The sequence below is a fragment of the Lichenostomus cassidix genome, chromosome 11, assembly GCF_008360975.1.
Source record: "Lichenostomus cassidix isolate B80296 chromosome 11, HeHo_3.0, whole genome shotgun sequence".
NCBI classification, from domain to species: Eukaryota; Metazoa; Chordata; class Aves; order Passeriformes; family Meliphagidae; genus Lichenostomus; species Lichenostomus cassidix.
This window is the reverse complement of record NC_139492.1, coordinates 1,350,032-1,367,230: the sequence shown is the minus strand read 5'-3', so window position 1 is coordinate 1,367,230 and position 17,199 is coordinate 1,350,032. Positions and strand designations below refer to the sequence as shown.

The following is a 17,199-nucleotide window of genomic DNA, read 5'->3' as shown; positions in this document are numbered from 1 at the left end:
TCCCAGCCCTTGTCCCCACCACGTGCACGCTGTCCCCGCCGCCCCCTGGACCACCGCGGGGGTGTGGGTGACCTCCTGGCTCCAGAGGCACCCGGGTAGGGGATTAATCCCTGCAGGGGACCGCGGGAGGCTGGTGACAGGTGAGGAGTGTGGAGAATGACACTGGCGGTGGCAGGGCTGGGGTGGGTAGTGGGCACAGCTGAACCCTCTGTGGGGAGGTGGCACCCGCTGGCACTGGGGCTGCTGGGTGTGTGGGGAGCCTCCTGCAGCAGCTCGGGGGGCAGTGGAATGGGGAGGAGGTGTAAAATGGGAAGGGAGTGTGCAACGGGAAGGGAGTGTGCAATGGGGACGTGGAACACGCAGGGGTGTGCAGTGGGGAGATATGGAGCACACAGGGGTGTGCAGTGGGGAGGTGTGAGAGCTGTGCAATGGGGACATAGTCGTGTGATGGGAGGAGCTGGAAAAGGAGGTGTGTGATGGGGAAGTATGCAATGGGGAGGAAATGGGGACAGGGCCGTGCCATGGGGAGGGAGCCAAGAAACATGGAGGGATCTGTGGCATGGGGACATGAGAAATGGGGATGAAGTGGGAAGGGAGCTGTGCATTGGTGAGAAAGTGAGAGGGAGGAGTGTGATGGCAGTCATGCAACGGAGACAGAGTTGTGCAACAGGGATGAGGAAATGGGCAGATATGAAATGGGGACAGAGGTTGTGATGGGGAACCATGACATGAGGAGGGAGCTGTGTGATGGAGAGAGAACCCTGTGATGGGGAGCTGTGAAATGGGGGAGAAACCATGCAACGCATCCATTGGGGAGCTGTGTGACGGGAACTGTGCCAGAGTTGTGCCATGGAGAGCCATGCCATGGACAGCTGTGCAGTGCTGAGGGAGCTGTGCAGTGAGGAAACCCAAACCCCACCGGGCGCTGTGCAGTGCTCCAGGAGCTGTGCCATGGCGCTCGGGGCACTGTGCACTGTGCAGTGAGGAAGGAGCTGTGCCATGGCGCTCGGGGCACAGGGCCTGCAGCAGTGCTGTCTGCTCTCTCCACCAGCGCTGGGCTCCCAGCCCCGTTTCCGCTCCCACCCCGCTGCGCCCCGCGGCTGCGGCAGGGATGGAAACACACCTGGGGAGGTGGGTGGCAGTCACCCCCGCTGTGCCGCTTCACGACCCGCCGGCTGAGAAAACACAGCTCCGGAGCGGGAGCGGGGCTGGCAGGGACAGGCCGTGTGCCACCGCGGTGACCTCTGGGCATCCCCGAAATGTCTGAGCGTCCCCAGGGGGTCTGTGTGTCCCCAGGGGGTCTGTGTGTCCCCAAGGTGTCTGTGTGTCCCCAGGATGTCTGTGTGCTTTCCACACCGTGGCGGTTCCAGGACTCCAAGCCATCCCTCACCCCTGCCCAAATCCCGCAGACGAGGCACATGGCCCAGAGCCCGCGGGGAAGAGATACGCTCACACGCCATCGAGGGCACCACGGTGACGTTCCAGGGGGGCTGCAGGGACACTCTGCCCCGCCCCCGTGGGCGGTTTGGGGCTAAATCCCCACAAATCGGCTGCGGGGCGGTGGGGGAGGAACAGTCGGGCGCGGAACGTTCGGTGAGCGGCGCGGCGTTCCCGGCGGAGCTGCGCGCTGCCGGACCGATCCCCCGCGCCAGGTGAGACCCCGGGCTGCGGGAGGCGGCGGGGCCGGGAGGGCCGGGGTGGGCCCGGAGTCGTACCGGATGGTCCGGGATGGGCCCGGGGTGGTCACAGAGCCAGGGCGGGCCGGGGGTGGCTGCCCTCGGCCCTGTGCATGCGGCATGGGCCTCCTTCTCCCCGGGACCCGCTGTCTGCGGCTCTTGCGGCCCGAGCCCGTGCCGCCCGCGGTGCCTGGGGAATGCCGGGCGCGGGTTTGTGCTGCTGTCCGGGATTGCCGTGAGTAGCTGCGGGCACAGAGCCTGAGGTGGGAATCTGAGCCGGTGAGGAACGGGTAAAGCCCGTCTCTCCCTGTGAGGGTGGGCAGGCCCTGGCACAGATTCCCAGAGAAGCTGTGGCTGCCCCTGGATCCCTGGAAGTGTCCAAGGCCAGGCTGGACAGGGCTTGGAGCAGCCTGGGACAGTGGAAGGTGTCCCTGCCATGGCAGGGGTGGCACTCGATGGGTTTATAGGTCCTTTTCAATCCAAACCTTTCCCTGTCTTTTGTTTTGTGAGAAGGGAAGAACACTCAGCGTCTCAGTCATTATTTGATACCTTTTCCGAGTCTCTGAGTTGTTTTATCATCTTCGACGAATAAAGTATTTTTATGATTTTCTAAGAATAAAGTATTTTTCTCTCTCTGTTTTAGAAACAGCCAGGAATACCTTTGTATTCTCATGCCTGTAAATGAGAAAGGGGTGGAATCCTGCAGGTCAGATTTGCAGTGCTAATTACATCACCAAGCTGTAATCATAGCTGGAATGATTATATATATATGTGTGTTATATATATATTATTATTATACATATAATTATGTATATTTAACAATAACTCGGTTTGGAATAGCTCAGAGTAACTCCTTTTACTCCAGGGAATGCATTTTATACCTTTTATTTTCAAAATTTGCAGAGGCAGGTGGCACAAAGTGCACAGGGGTCTGCAGTGGGTCAGCTCCCAGTTTGCACTGGTTTTGCTGTGCTGGGAGCTGCGGAGAGCTCTCCAGCTGCTTTAAATTCTTCAGTCTTAGGAGGATGAGGGTTTGGATTTTCCCTTCGCAGGCAGCAAAGCCACATCTCTGCACTGCCACCACCTTCCCATGGACTCTAGGGACAAACTTTGTTTCCAGGTGTGCTGTGCCAGAGTTTGTGGCACCCGAGCAAGCAGAGGGGGTGGAAAACAGCCCTGGGTTTGCTTCCCCCTGTCCCAAGTGTCTGCACACACTGTCACCCCCAGAAATCCATCATTCCCAGGCCTGGCTGAAGGTGCTGCTGTTTGTTTGTTGTAAATATGGATTGGTGGGAATGGGGTAATGTGATTTTTGGAAGCAGCTGGAGGAACAGTGAGAGCACTGAGAGCATCGGCCACACTGGTCCTGGGAAAACAGCTTCCAGTTAATGTTCCTCTTGATGCTGAGGGCATTAGCACCTCACCATGGCCACAGGTTCAGTTTGGGGTATGAATTAGGTCGGGTTTTCACATTTTAGTCTCTCCAGAGCAATGCAAAGACGTCACACGAGCTCTGCCGTCATCTGCTTTGTTTTTTTTCCATGCTGGTGGCAAATATCAGGAGTTCACACGGTCACCCTGCTCGGGGGTTGAAGCCTCTCTGCTCCCCCAGATGTTTCCACCCTAAATCACAAGCTTTGTTTTTGCAGAAGCAGAAATTGAGGTTGATTTGCAAAAGAAAATCTGAGCAGGGCCAGTGTCTGGGTGGGGAAATGCTCCGAAGGTGGAGGGGAGAGATCACAGAGCTCACAGAAAATAAACACTTGTGCAGCCTGAGCTGGGGGCAGCCCTGCTCTGCTCTTCCCTGTGGAGCTGCCAGGCTGGATCCCCTTTTTTTCCAGCTCTTCCCCACAGTGGGAAGCTGAGCTGGGAGGCTCTTTGAGCTGAGCTGCTCCACTAATAGGCATTTACAAAAAAAATAGTGAAAAATCAGGTTGTTATTGGTGGCGTCAAGGCAGTGTCACGGACACTCTCAGAGAGTGAGAACTTGTCATCCTTTGGCTGTTTCCTCTTCTCATAGAATCTCTGGGGATATTTTGGTGCTGATTGGATTCTGTGCAGCAAATCCCTCTCTCTACTGCCACAGCCCTGTTCTCTCCTCTCTGCTCCCTGTTGCTGGGGGTTCTGTATGGAGAGAGTGCTCCAGGCTGTGCAGAGGGATTTAGGATTCTTCACAGAATCATGGAATGGTTTGGGTTGGAAAGGATCTGAAAGCTTATCTCATTCCACCCCCTGCCTGCCAGCAGCCTGGTCTAGTGGAAGGTGTCTGGATGAGGTGCCTTCCAACTGAAACCATTCTGGAATTCTATGAAAAATGTTTGTTTCTTTTAAATTTAAGTTAGCTGGATTTTGGGGATGTGGAGGCTGTGCAGGGAAAGGTCTCTGTGTCCTGTTCCATCATGGCAGGACCCAGGGATGCTCAGACTGCCCAGGATGTGGCAGTCTGAGGCAGGGACATAAATAATACAGTGGATATTATTCAAATGAAGGCTGCCACTTTCCCTTGGTGGGAATAACCCCCTGGGTAATCCCTGCCCGTACTTATCTGCTCCCATAATTGCTTTCTGCAGAATCGCTTCAGCCCAGCCGTGCTGGCAGGATGCTGCTCCCCCTGCTCTTCCCTCAGGTGTGCCGTCCCCTCCGCCGCCTCATCCCGGACCTGTCCCGCTGCAGATGGGATGACAAGAGGGCTGGCTGTCCCCACAGGGCTCTGCACACAGCCCGGGCCACCTACAGCAGTGACATCACCCCTGTGTTCACCAGGGCTGTGGCTTTCGGTGACAAAGTGGCCATCATTGACCAGAACGGGGAGCACACCTACAGGGAGCTGCTCAGCCGGAGCCTCCGCTTGTCCCAGGAGATCTGCAGGGCTCTGGAGTGCTCCAGCAGGGACCTGAAGGAAGAGAGGATCTCGTTTTTGTGCCCCAATGATGCCTCGTACGTGGTGGCCCAGTGGGCTTCGTGGATGAGCGGGGCCATAGCAGTGCCCCTGTACAGGAAACACCCCGTGCCAGAGCTGGAGTACGTGATCCAGGATTCCCAGAGCGCTCTGGTCATCGCAGCCCAGGAGTTCGTGGGGAAAATAACCCCCAGTGCTGAGAAACTGGGAGTCCCTGTGCTGCAGCTTCCCAAATCTGGTGGTGAGGGATCCACGAGTCCTGCAGCCGTGGAGGAGGGTGCCTTGTCAAGCTGTTCCTCGTGGAAAGACAGAGGAGCCATGATCATCTACACCAGCGGGACAACAGGGAGGCCCAAGGGTGTCCTCAGCACCCATGAGAACGTGCAGGCTGTGGTGAGTGCTGCTCCCCCTCTGCCAAGCTCGTTCCAAGGCACAAAGGCTTGGAATCTGGAGGGGATTTGGGGTTGCAAACACACCTTCCCTCTGCCGAATTCCTGCAGAGAGCTGTGGGGCTGCAGCTCCAGGATCCTCCACACTTGGAAGGTGAACACAGAGCAGCGTGTGAGGCTCTAAACCTTGGCCTGCTCATGCTGCTTCTGCATCCCAAGGGAGGTGGATTCTCCTCCCTACTTTCCTGGAAAGCAGAAGGGATGAGACTTGTCGTAAAAAACCTGATTTCTTTGCAGTTTGCTTTTCTACCCTGTGACTAGGGAAGAATTTTTGCTCCTAATTGGAAAATATCTTAGCCCAGCCCAGTGCTGTATGAAGCCTGTGCATTATTCAGCTCTGTATCCCCAAGGCAAAAAAAATCCATTAGCTCTGGAAGCCAAAAGGAATTAAAAGTTTGAATAAGCCTGCTGACTACCTCACCACTTGGTTATCAGTGCCTGCAACTGCCAGCCTGCTGCCATTAGGGAAGGAGGGCAGGGAATGCAGGGCTGCCTCCGAGAGCTGATGCTGTTCTGGGTGCTCAGATACTGCAGTGTCTCGAGAGGAATGAAAGCCTTGATGGATAGAGCCAGGGCTTGGCTATATTGGGCAAAGAATCTGTTGCCTTACAAATATGCTGATTATTTGGGGGTGGCCTGAGCAGTCCCCATGCTTTGTGCTGTCTTGCAGAAAGCCTAAGAGCTGCTCCCTGCCCTGTGGAAGAGGTTTGTGAGACACACGACCAAATTCCACTGTTCAGATGCTTTTTTTATTTTTAGGTGGCTGGAAATAAGCTTTGCAGTTGCCAGTGCTGGGCTCTGAAGGGCATTGTTGACCTAGAAACCTCATAATTATCCCTTCAGATAATTATCCCTTCAGAGCAGAGTGTTTTGGAAGCTTGATACTCCAGTATTTTTCACTTACATGAAACCTGCTTTCTGTTTATCAGCGATTTCCTGCTCCTACTGATTATCCCTTACAGGTGCTAAAAGCCTGATGTCATCGGTGTCCAAACTATGGCAACAGAATTCTGGGAAAATTAGCTTTTTGATTACTGCTTCTGCCAAATCTGTATGTGCAGCAACGGATTAATATTTTTCTATGTCCTACTTAAAATCATTGTTGATATTTCTCGGTAACAAAGACAGGCTTTGTTGATTTAAAGACATGTGAGGTGTTCCTCTGGTGTTCTCCTGTTGTGGTGGGAATTTTTCTCATGCTGATTCTAAAGGAAAAAATTTATGTCCAGGCAGGCCTGGGATTCCTGCCAGGGAATTTGGGGCCTGAATACCTCAGGAATACCTCAGAGGAATCTTTCCTCCTGCCCTAATGCTGTTTGTTTTGTTCTGCAGACCACGGGGCTGGTTGAGAAGTGGGAGTGGAAGAAGGAGGATGTGATCCTGCATGTGCTGCCTTTGCACCACGTCCACGGGGTGATCAATAAGCTGCTGTGCCCGCTGTGGGTGGGAGCGACGTGCATCATGTTCCCGGAATTCAGCGCCGAGTCGGTGAGCCGGGGGGAGCGCTGGGCCTTTGAAATCCAACAGCAGGACCCTGGGAATAAGTCCCTAAAGATTCCAACCCCTTCAGCCACTGGCTGTGTGTGGTTCACAGCAAAGGGTGTTGGTTGGATGCTCAGTCTGGGGTAAATGTGCTCTTCCAGAGGGTGCAGCTTGTGTGATATGTTGGAATGGGAATGCTGCACTGCCCCTCCCCAGTCCTGGGCTGAGGGGTCTGCTTGGGGATGGGTGGGCTCTCCTGTGTACCCCCCAAGAGCATTTCCAGAATTAGGGTTGGTAATTTTTTTTGGTGTCTGGAGAAGTGGAGATACTGGATTTTCTTTTGTGTGTTAGTGGTGTGCTGCTTGTTGGTTTTTTTTTTTTTTTTAATAACTTACATTTCACAGAATCTCAGAATCACTGAGGTTGGAAAAGACTTCCAAGGTCACCCTGTGACCAATCCCCACCTTGTCAACCAGCCCAGAGCACTGAGTGCCATGTCCAGGCATTCCTTGGACATCTCCAGGGATAGGGGCTCCATCACCTCCCTGGGCAGCCCCTTCCAAATTTTCCCTTTCCAATTCTACATCCTTAGTGTTTTGTATTACTTTATATGACAGAACACAGCCTATTGAGTTTTTTGCAGCCCAGGTAAGGGAAACCCTGGTTTTCCTCACTTGCATGGAAACATGACTCTTCCTCTGTGGAGAAACAAGAGTTAACAGAGCTGTTGGGTTGGACTCAGAGATGTGAGAGAGAGTTTGCAGATCCAGATCTTCTTGCAGCTTTCAGGAAAGGTGGCAGGAGGGAAACCTTACTGGAATGATGCACTTAGAATGTTGTTTCCTATCTGAGCCAGGAAACACCAGTCCCAGTGTTCTGCTTCTCCTTTGTTCCCTGCAGCAGTGGCACACAATGGAAAGAGAGGAAGGAAAGGCACAAGCAGCAGTGAAGGTGGAACAGGTTCTACGTTTCCCAGCCCCCGTGCAATCTGTCCATGCACATCTCCCAGTGTCCTGGGTGGTGTCACTGTTAAGAGATAATTGGGTTTTCAGGTGCTGCTGCCACTCGGAGCAGAAAGGAAATCCCAGGGAAAGCCAAAGGAGTCTGTTAAGCCTGTGCTGAGTAACTCTCCCTGTCTGTGTTTATCCACACGCTGGGAGGGTTTGTCCCACTGCAGGACAAAGTGCACAGGTGTGGGACACACCCGGAAGCCTCTGGCTGTGCTGCTGCCAGGTGAGGGTGAGCCCAGCTCTGACCCGAGTGACTGCAGGGCTGGGTGATTCTTCATGCCTCATTTCCGCTTTTCAGAGCTGCAGCCACAGAAAACGTTCACTTCCTTCTTTCTGCCAGGATGGTCTGACACCTGAGCACTGATCCTTTGTGTGGGGACAGCCCCAGAACCCCAGAGGGGCAGCTCTGCCCTTCCAGAGTAAATCGGTAGGATGCTGTGGTAGAAGGCAGGAAGATCCCTGGCTGTGTGTGCTCTCTGCCTAGTGGTCACTGCCAAATTGTCCAATTGATCTTGGCTTTAGGATCACCCCAAAGGCTCTCTCCCCTGGCTTTAGGATCACCCCAAAGGCTCGGGGTGCAGCAGGGCTGTGCTGGAGCAGCGCTGAGAGGCGGGGCTGGCACGGAGAGGCTGGAGCAGAGCCTCTGGAGGGCGCGGTGCTCCACATCCTGTGCCACCGCTGATTGATGGTCCCTCGTACCCTTGGCGTTTTCCTCTGCTCCCTCCCGACATCTGCAAATCAATGAGCTGACGTTGAGCGATGGGGTCGGGAGCTGGGGAGCAGGACCTCTCTCCTGCCTGCTCTGATCAAAGCTCTCCCCAGATGTGACACCCGGGGGCACACGGGGACAGCGCCGGGGGTGGCCGCTCGACCCTGGAGCTGAACTTGGGCAGGGAGGGTGGCATGGCAAGGTGCACAGGGGCTCTGAAGGATGGCATTTGCCTCTCTGGCTTTTTTTTATTCCCTTTATTTTACCGAGGGCCTCCCCTGGGAGCTGCAAGTGGTTTGATCGACACTCCAAAGCCAGCACGGGAGGGTAAATAAGGCTTTCTCGTGGAGTTTATTGCAAGCTGCCTTTCAGTTCCACTCTATTTTCACCAGCTGTTTACAAAATGCCCTTTGCTACTGAAATCAGCTTTCAGCAAAGCAGCAGTGGAGGATTTTGCCAAAGGAGCCCGAGTTTTTGCCGTGTGCTTTTTTTCCTTGGCTGCACCTTGAGAAAGCAGCCAATTATAGTGTGATATAAAGAAACTCGACTGGCAGCTAAAACACTTGACAGGCTGATCAAAACAAGGCGAGGAACTTACTCTCAACCTGCTGCAGACATATTTAGCCTTGAGTGATACTGGCAAAGGTTCAAGAGAAACCGCAGCAGCACGCCCGATGTGTGTTTGGTTTCTAATCACTAACACTTCATTATACAAAATAAATACTTTATTATTACAGTGTTTATTAAATTACATAATTTGCGGCGTGCCTTATAGTCGTGGATACAGATGGCAGTCTGGTTTTGGTGGTGGGAATAATGCTCTTTTTTTTTTTTTTCCCTGAGAAGACATTCCCAGCCCCAGACCACGGCTTGCTTGTCGTTCCCCGCCGTGCAGGGGTAGGAGGTGGCAGCTTTCAGACCTTTACGTCTGTTTTTGGGAGCTGTCCAAGGGAAGGTTAAAAATCAGGACTGTGGAGTAGCCCCAGTGTCCTGACCAACATCCTTCCTCTCACTAAAACAGCATCTGATGTCTGTGGCTACTGCTGAGGCCACGAGGACTCATTAAAGTGTGCTGAGGTGCCTCAAGCATGAAAGTTGCTGCATAAAATCAGATTCTTTTTATTAAATGAGGACATCCATTACTCTGCACTAGCTACTGTACATGTTATAATTCACTTTATAGCACCATCTGTTAAGACTGTCTTGCTTAAGCTTCTCGTAGCATTTTTTTATTGCAAGTTATTAAAAACTATGGCTGCATCTATTAATCATTTATTAATAAAGGGTTTATAAATGGACCCTTAGTTTCCAGAATTAGTCGACTCGTACGTGATATACTGAGTCCTCTGGTGCTTGTGCTCCTTGGGGTGCAGTGTCTTCACAGGGGAGCATGTGGAGAGCATGGGAGCAGCACCCCATGCTCCTGCCTGTGCTTCTGGGGTTGGGAATGGCAGGGATGGCTATTGGGAGAGGCTTTGCAGCTTTTCAGGTGGATATGGAGCAGACAGGAGAACAGCAGTGAGACTGAGGAGTGTCCTGCCAGCAGCTCTGTGGGGCACTGCTGCCTGTGATGTTGTTGTTTTATTAGTTTTCAAGGGTGAGAACTGGGAGGGCAGAAACCTCCTGTGGAGCCAGAGCAAGCTGCATGCTCAGCATCCCTGTGCCATCCTCCCACCACAACCTGCTTCCAAGCTGAGCTTACTCTTCCAGCTGCACTGTTCCTGTTGGCATTTTTCAGCTGCTGCGACCTGTTCCAGGTGCTGGAGTGGGAATTTCTCGTCCAGGAGTAGGGATTTTAAAGGTGCTGTGTTTGTACAGGTTTTGTGCACTTTGGGGGTCGGAGGAGGGAGAGATGGATGTCTCTGTTAAGGAAGGAGTGCAAGGCTCACCTTGCACCAAGCACCCTCTGGAGCATCCATTCCCAGTGATTCCCTCCCTCCATCTCCCTCCCTGCATCAGTTCAGGCTGCCGAGGCTGAGCACAGCCTGAGGTGTGACTGATGCTCCATGGAAGTGTCAGTGAGCCTGCAGGGACAGACCTGGGGAAGCTGAGTGTCCCCTGTGCTTGCTGTGACTGTCACATGCTGATGTCCCCATTCCAAACCAGGCACCCTCAGGACAGGAGCATTTTGGAGCAAGTTGTGAGGTCTGTGTCTGCTTTGCAGGATCCTCTGCTGTGCTTTTTGGCCAAAGAGGATCCAATTTGAGCTTGAACACAGGAAGAGCTTGTCTTTGCCTTGGACACCCCTGATCTCTCCTTGAGGGAAAGATGTTCTAATGGCAGAAGGTTCCCTGTCAGCTCTCTGCATTGATAAACACGAGATCAGATCCCAGGAGGTCTTCCAGCCTTTTGTGCAGCGTGAGAAGTAAGAGTATTCAAAAACCTGAAGGAAGAAACTTGCTCTGCTGAGTGATGGGAGAAGCTTATGGAAATCTCCACTCTGGGTGACCCAGTTGTGGCGTTTGCTGCCCGCTCGGCTCTGCTGGGCAGGTTTTGAGCTGTGATGTGCTGCCTGTGCAGTGACAGCCCTGGCTGTGCCCTGCAACCCCTTCCATGATAAATATGCCAAGATGCAGATTTCCTGCCCTGCAGTTCCAAGGGCTGCTGTTTCAGTGCCAGCCTTGCTGCGTGTGTGACTTAAGGTGCTCCGAGGATCAAACCCTGTAAACACCATCCCTGTTTTACACTGCTGCACTCAAAGCTGTCAAAATCATCTTGTTTGGACCCTTCTTTCTAGGGAAATAGGAATGCTGTGTGCTCAAAGGTAGTGGATGATCCCCCATGGCACCTTTTCCCCGTGGTGGGAGGGAGCTGCAGACCTGGCACAGGATGAGTGGGAGGTGTTGCTCCAGGGTCGTTGTTGTGTCGTGTGCTCACAGCCTTGAATTCCTGCAGGCCAGGAAAGCCTGTGCTGTATCTGGGAGCAAACTTTGTCCTTGACACTGGTGTTGTCTGTTCGAGGCAGGCTGGGCTGGGTGCTGGGGATTTCTACCTTGGCTGGGCTGCACAGGGAGATCCAGGGCTCAGCAGCCGCTGTTGCCTGCGGGAAGGAGAAGCGTGCGCTGCACTGAGCCTCTCCCCTGGATCTGTCACTTCTGCAAACATCACTCTGGGCAGCTCTTTTGGTTTATTTTTAAAAGAAAAGCAAATCCAAGCAGAGGAGCCTGAGCTCCAATATCCAGGCACGCTGGGGATCGCTGCCCCCATCCAGTTTCAGCTGGAGAGAGGCTGAAAGTCTTTTCATCTGTTAATGGGAGGCTTCAGAGGAGTAATTTTATTTCAGACTCAAAGAGGAGTCGGTGGAGGGAGGAGCAGGTCACTAGTGAATGGATTATGTTTGATCACTTCTCACAGACCTGGCTTTAAAAAGTTAGAGGTTTTCTTTCCCGTCTCCCCAGATCTGCCGTCTGTCCTCAGCATCTGTTCCCTAGTAATGGCTTTTGATGTGTGTGGGGAAATATAAAAAATGGAACCAGAGCCTGTCATATTTACTTATATTTCCAGGTCCCAGGGAAAGCACTTGCTCCTTTCAGGATGCCTCCAGCATAGGAAGGGTTTAAAAGCTTCAGCCTGGAATGCAGAGGGGCCATCAAACTGTGCTGATGAATAAATGATTAAAACCAGAGTCACACAGAGCACAAACAGTTTGGGGTTATAACAAACACGAGATGAAGCCACCGAGGGCCTGATTTCTCTTTGAAGAGAAGAATGTTTCCCTCTCTCTGCATATTGCTCGTGAAGTGTTGGAGGCTCAGTCCTTGGGAGAGAGCAGAGCTCCCCTTGGTGCTCTCCAATCTCATGTGCTTTTTTGGGATAATTCGGTGTCGGATGTGTTTGCAATCCCTGCAGTTCCTTTGCTGCTGCTGTTGAGTTACAGGAGCTTCCCACCCTTGTGTTTGGCACAGGGTCTCACCAAACAAGCAGCTGGTTTGGCCACAGCCCCGTTTCTCCCACAGACATTCCAGAAATCACTGGCATCCCTTTTCCTCGACGGTGCTTCCTGCATGGCAGCGCTCGATGCAAAACACAGACCCATCTCCCCAAGCAAGAGGGAAGTAAAGGGCTGAGTTAACCTTGTATTAGAAGGATTGTTATTTCTGAAAAGGTTTTAAAACATTCAATTACTACAGAAAATGGTACAGTAATTTTATAGAAGAGAGGAGCTGTTGTGTCTGTCAATAGAGGCAGCACCATGGGCTGGCTGTGATCCGTTTGTGGGCTGATGGAAAAATCCATGCTGGTACTTGCTTCCTTTTCAGCTTGCAGTTCTTCTGGCTGGTTTGGGAGTCTTATATCAGCCAAAAATCTTACATGGTTTAGCATATAACTGGTTTTGCCACCTTCTCTTTTCCTTTTGCGTGAGAAGATGCCCAGGTGTTGGGTTTGGTGTTTCTGGCTGGTTCGTGGCATTGCACATCTTCCTCTGGAAAGGGAAAAGCTATTCCCTTTTCTCCTCTGTGCTCACATCTCTTCCTCAGGAGAGATTCCTTCTCTTCCCTTCGGTTTGAAGGTTGCTGTATGGACTGACCAACCCTTGGAGGTTCTTCCATCCTCATTCACCATCTGTGTGTTGGGAAAAATATGTGGGAAAAATTTCCCAGCTGTGTCTTGCTGCACTTGTTTTGTACCCACTGGTGTAATTTTCTCCATTTTTTTCCCTTTAATGATGGCAAAATCCCACTGGCCAGCTCATGATATGCTTTTGAGCAGTGGGAGGGGAGGAAAATCAGGAATGTCATGCTGACAGGAAGGCTCTTGGGAACATGAGGTCTCCCACTTCTCTGCTGGCACAGGCAGCCCTGACCTAAAGCATTCACTGCTGTTATTGCTGGTGGGAAGCTTTTCCCACTCTTGCTTTCTTGCAGTGAGAAACTTTTTGTTTCTAGCCCTTGGTTATCTTAAAAGGAATCTTGATCCATCTCCTGAGCATATTCCATTGGAAGGCTGCTGCTTCCCTCCTTTGCAGAGCCTGGCAGCCTTGGCACACAGTGCCACATTTGCATCCTGAATCCACAGCTTTTTAAAAGCACTTGGAGGCCTGAGGTGTCAGGTGAGCAAAACAAAACAGAATGCTGGACTGCCAATATCCTGTCCTCAGGGAATTCACGTGGTGACAGTGACACGTGGGATAACACAAGAGGAGACAGATTGTGCTGCTCCAAGCCTGACACAGTCAGAGGATGCTGGGTGCTGGAAGGACAAAGCTGGCCCCTTGCACGGGATTGATTGATTGATTAGTCCCAGGTAATGAGGCTTTCCCACATCCTCCTCTCCAAGCGTGGAGTTCCAGTTAGAAGCCAGGAATAGCTGTTCCAGCTGGCTGGGCAGTGCCAAGCTCTCCGGCCAGCTCGGGCTCTGCAGAGCACTCAGAGCTGCCAGCTTTGTACCACGGCTTAGTCCTGCTAAAACACATGGGAAGGATCCAGATTTGGCTGAGCAGGAGCAGAGCAGGTGGAGAGGTTTGGCTGTCAGCAGATCACCCCGGCAGCTGGTGGCACAAATCCAAAGGCAGCTGCTTATCCTCAGGAAAGGGCTGTTGCTGGGGCGAGCTGGACTGACATGGAAAAAGCTGCTCCCGTGGCTGGAGTGCAGGAGGGAGGATTTTATCTGAGGCAGGAGTTGAGCTGGCATGTCGGGACAGGGGACTCTGGGGTGCAAGAGAGACTTGCTCTGTTTGGATGGGCTTGGGGTTTTTTCAAATCCAAAATCATGTGACAAAAACTCTGCTGCGTGGCCAGACTGGAAGTCTGCCTGTGCTGCCACAGCTGCTCGGGACTTGGGAAGGCAAAAAAAATAAAAATCACACGGCAAGGATTGAACAACCCCTGAGCATCTGTTTCCCTTCAATCCCTTCGGCACTGGCCTGATCCCTGCTTGCCATCACACATCCTTCCCTGCCCACAGCAATGTCTCTCAGGAGCACCAGGCTGAGGAGAGCAGATTCATTCAGCCCTGGCTTTGGAGAGATCCTTCTCCATCCTGCTGCCTACAATGAGGAGGATATTTGGGAAAAAAGGGGTTGGGAGGAGCATGGGGGAGGTTATACCCCTCTAAATGCAATTTTACCTAATCTGGCTGGTAAGGATCTTGCTGGTAAGTGGGTTTCTGCAGGGAGTGAAATGTTCCCATCAGTGCAGGAAGTTACATTCCAGTTCTGCTTTCCTTTTCCCAGGGGATCTTGCAGCACTCATGTCCCACCTCCCGAGGTGTCTGGTGGGTTTCCACCTTGAGCATTCCTCTCTCCCCACCGAGGGCCATCTCTGGACTGGGAGACAGCAGGAACTCCCTCCTGTTGGGTGGGTCAGTGCCTTTGTGGACGTGTCCTGCTCTATTAACAACAACCACCCGGTGCTGGGAGGGATTTTTTAGGAGCTGATTGTTCTGGAGCAGTGGAGTGCGAGATGCAGGGGGAGGCGCAGCCAAGGAGAAAGGGATGAAACGGAGCCCGAGCGAGCAGAACGGAGGGAAGGGGCAGAGTGACAGCATGAAGGAGAATCCCTGGCTCACCTTCAATCAATCCCTGCCTTGCCTCACTCGTGTGCAGCTGAGCGTGCGCGGGGAGCGCCCAGGCAGCGCTCGGTGTCAGGAGCTGTTAGGGAATACATTTGTCACCGGCGGGGCAGGGACTGCAGCACGGGCAGAGAGGCACCCATCAGCGGCACCTCTGATTTATTGATGGCTTTGGATTGCTCCTGGCTTGGGGAGAGCTTACTTGGGGGGGAGAGTGGTGAGGTGTGGGAGGAATGGGCTTGATTGTGACATTTATGGCTCTGACCCGTTGTTGGCTGCTCATTCCAGAGGTCTTTGTCCATGTCCCAGCAGAGCTGGCTGCTGGAATTGGTCCCCATTCATAGTTCCCACAGGTCAGCAGAAGCTGCAGCTGAAGAACGTTGTTCCCACAGGGAACATTCCTCTCAGGAAGAGTGTGGTTGGTGTAGTGGCCCTCCTGGAAAGCTGCTGTCTCCTGCTGCCACTGGTTTACCTGTGGATTCTGATAGCTCCTCCGGGCTCACTGGGAACTTGGCTCTCTGCACCCACTCACCATTTTCATGGAGTCTCCCTCTTTCTGACTTTGCCATCCTATTCAAAGCATTTTTGCCTCAGAGGTTCGAGTCCATGGTCTCCTACCTGTGTATTGTGGCTGTGTCTTTCCAAAGAAGAGCTCCCATGCTTTGGAAAGCTGGTGGCTTTGTGCAGCCTTCTAAGAGCTGTGCACGAGAAGGGAATGAACTGATTCTGCCACAAGCTTCCATCTTTGTAAGCAAATTCTTGGCTGCAGCATGACAGGACTAAAAACTGCCATTTCCATCATCTCAAGGGTGTGATGGTGGGTGGAGGATCCACTGGTGGAATGAGAGATGAACGTTGTGCTCTGGGAAATAAGGGCGTGATGGAAGTTGGGAGCTTGTTCTGGACATGGATGAGGGGCACACATCAGCTTCCAGCTCTTTGTACTTCCAGGAAGTCTTAGATAGCAAAGGTGTATTTTTATCCATGTATATTCCTTTCCTTCCTAGGTGTGGAAGAAGCTCCTGAGCTCCCAAGCTCCCCGTGTCAGTGTGTTCATGGCAGTGCCCAGCATCTATGCCAAGCTGATGGAATATTATGATGAGCACTTCACCCAGCCCCAAGTGCAGGATTTCATCCGTGCCTTTTGCCAGGAGAACATCAGGTGGGTGAGCTCTGGGCAGGGGCTGCTGGTGGCTCACTGGATCCTCCAGGTTTTCCTTTCAGCATCACCTCTTTCAGTGCAGGTTGTTGTGCTTTGGTGTCTCCTTTTGACAGGAACAAGGGTGACATTATTTAATTATGAGCCACTCTTGCATGGGAAAGCCAGAAGGGGCTTGTTATGTGTGTCACCCTGTGTAACACATGGCTGAGGGCTTTGTCCTGCAGCCCAGCCTTGTACTTCAGGATCTCTCTTAGGAGACTGTCCTGGCTTATCTTAAACCCCATAACAGACAGAGAGTGTGAGAGACATCTTTGGTACTGTTAAAAAGCTTTTGGGGTTGCAGGTTTTACATAGAGCAGGCTTTCTGTGTTAGGCTGCAGATTCCCTGGAGCAAAGGTGATCTTGGATACTCTCTTACTGGCCTTTCCCTGTGCAGGTTAATGGTGTCAGGCTCAGCAGCCCTGCCTGTGCCTGTCCTGGAGAAGTGGAAGAGCATCACGGGGCACACCTTGCTGGAGAGGTATGGCATGACTGAGATTGGGATGGCGCTTTCTAACCCTTTGCATGGAGTCCGTGTCCCAGGTAGGAGTCTCCAGAGGGTGCCCATTGTTTGGAGGCATTTCCTGGGAAGTGGTTTGGGGTTTTCCCTGCACATGAGTGAGGAGAGGCCACGGGAGGAACCAGGGAATTGGCACTTGGAATTGGAATCCACGACGTGGATGTGCTGGATTTCCCAGGGATCAAAGCTGTGTGTGCAGAGCTGACCTGACCAGGCTGGCACACTCCAGACTGATGCTTTATTACACCCAAAATCTTAGTGAATTGAAGGAGCATTTCTTCAGCTCCTGCTGCCTGGAGTTGTATTTCTGGGTGGTGTCACACAGGATGCAGCAGTGCTTGTCCAACCCATCAGTGCTGAACACTTAAAATAGGACGTCTGCTCACTCTTATTTTAGTGCCTGCTTCTTGCCTCTTCAGGAATTCAGAATTGTCACACCTCGTTGTACACTCTGGGCCTGTTCTCTCCTTGTCTCCCCCCACTTCTCTGAGCTACACTTTGTGATTCCTCTCCAGAGCTTTACTTTCTGGAGCCTAGAAATAAATCGATCTGAGACGTTGCAAATATAAAATGCCCCCACTCTCTCTCCCTGTGGTTGGAGCGTGGCCATCTGTGTGCCCACCCTGTGCCACCTGCCTCCCCACAGGCTGTCTGTGCAGGCATGGCACCATATGCAGCCTCCTGGGGAGCTGGTGTCACCCCAGGGGGTGTCCTGGGTGTCACAGCTTCCCACAGCACCCCAG

General features: G+C 52.6%; 1 protein-coding gene across 2 annotated transcripts in view; it reads left to right on the top strand.

Annotated features, from left to right (window-relative positions):
• Positions 1 to 1,584: 1,584 nt before the first annotated feature.
• The window catches only part of ACSF3 (acyl-CoA synthetase family member 3), a 50,297-nt gene continuing 34,682 nt past the window's right edge, over positions 1,585 to 17,199 (top strand). The window contains exons 1-5 of one of the 2 annotated variants that reach the window (XM_085071352.1): positions 1,585 to 1,652; positions 4,247 to 4,968; positions 6,357 to 6,512; positions 15,743 to 15,897; positions 16,334 to 16,479. In XM_085071352.1, coding sequence (XP_084927478.1) covers positions 4,276 to 4,968; positions 6,357 to 6,512; positions 15,743 to 15,897; positions 16,334 to 16,479 — 1,150 coding nt within the window. In that variant the 5' untranslated portion in view covers positions 1,585 to 1,652; positions 4,247 to 4,275. Of the gene's footprint in view, positions 1,653 to 2,340; positions 2,383 to 4,246; positions 4,969 to 6,356; positions 6,513 to 15,742; positions 15,898 to 16,333; positions 16,480 to 17,199 lie in introns of those variants that run through there. The other variant, XM_085071351.1, reaches the window with a different exon arrangement.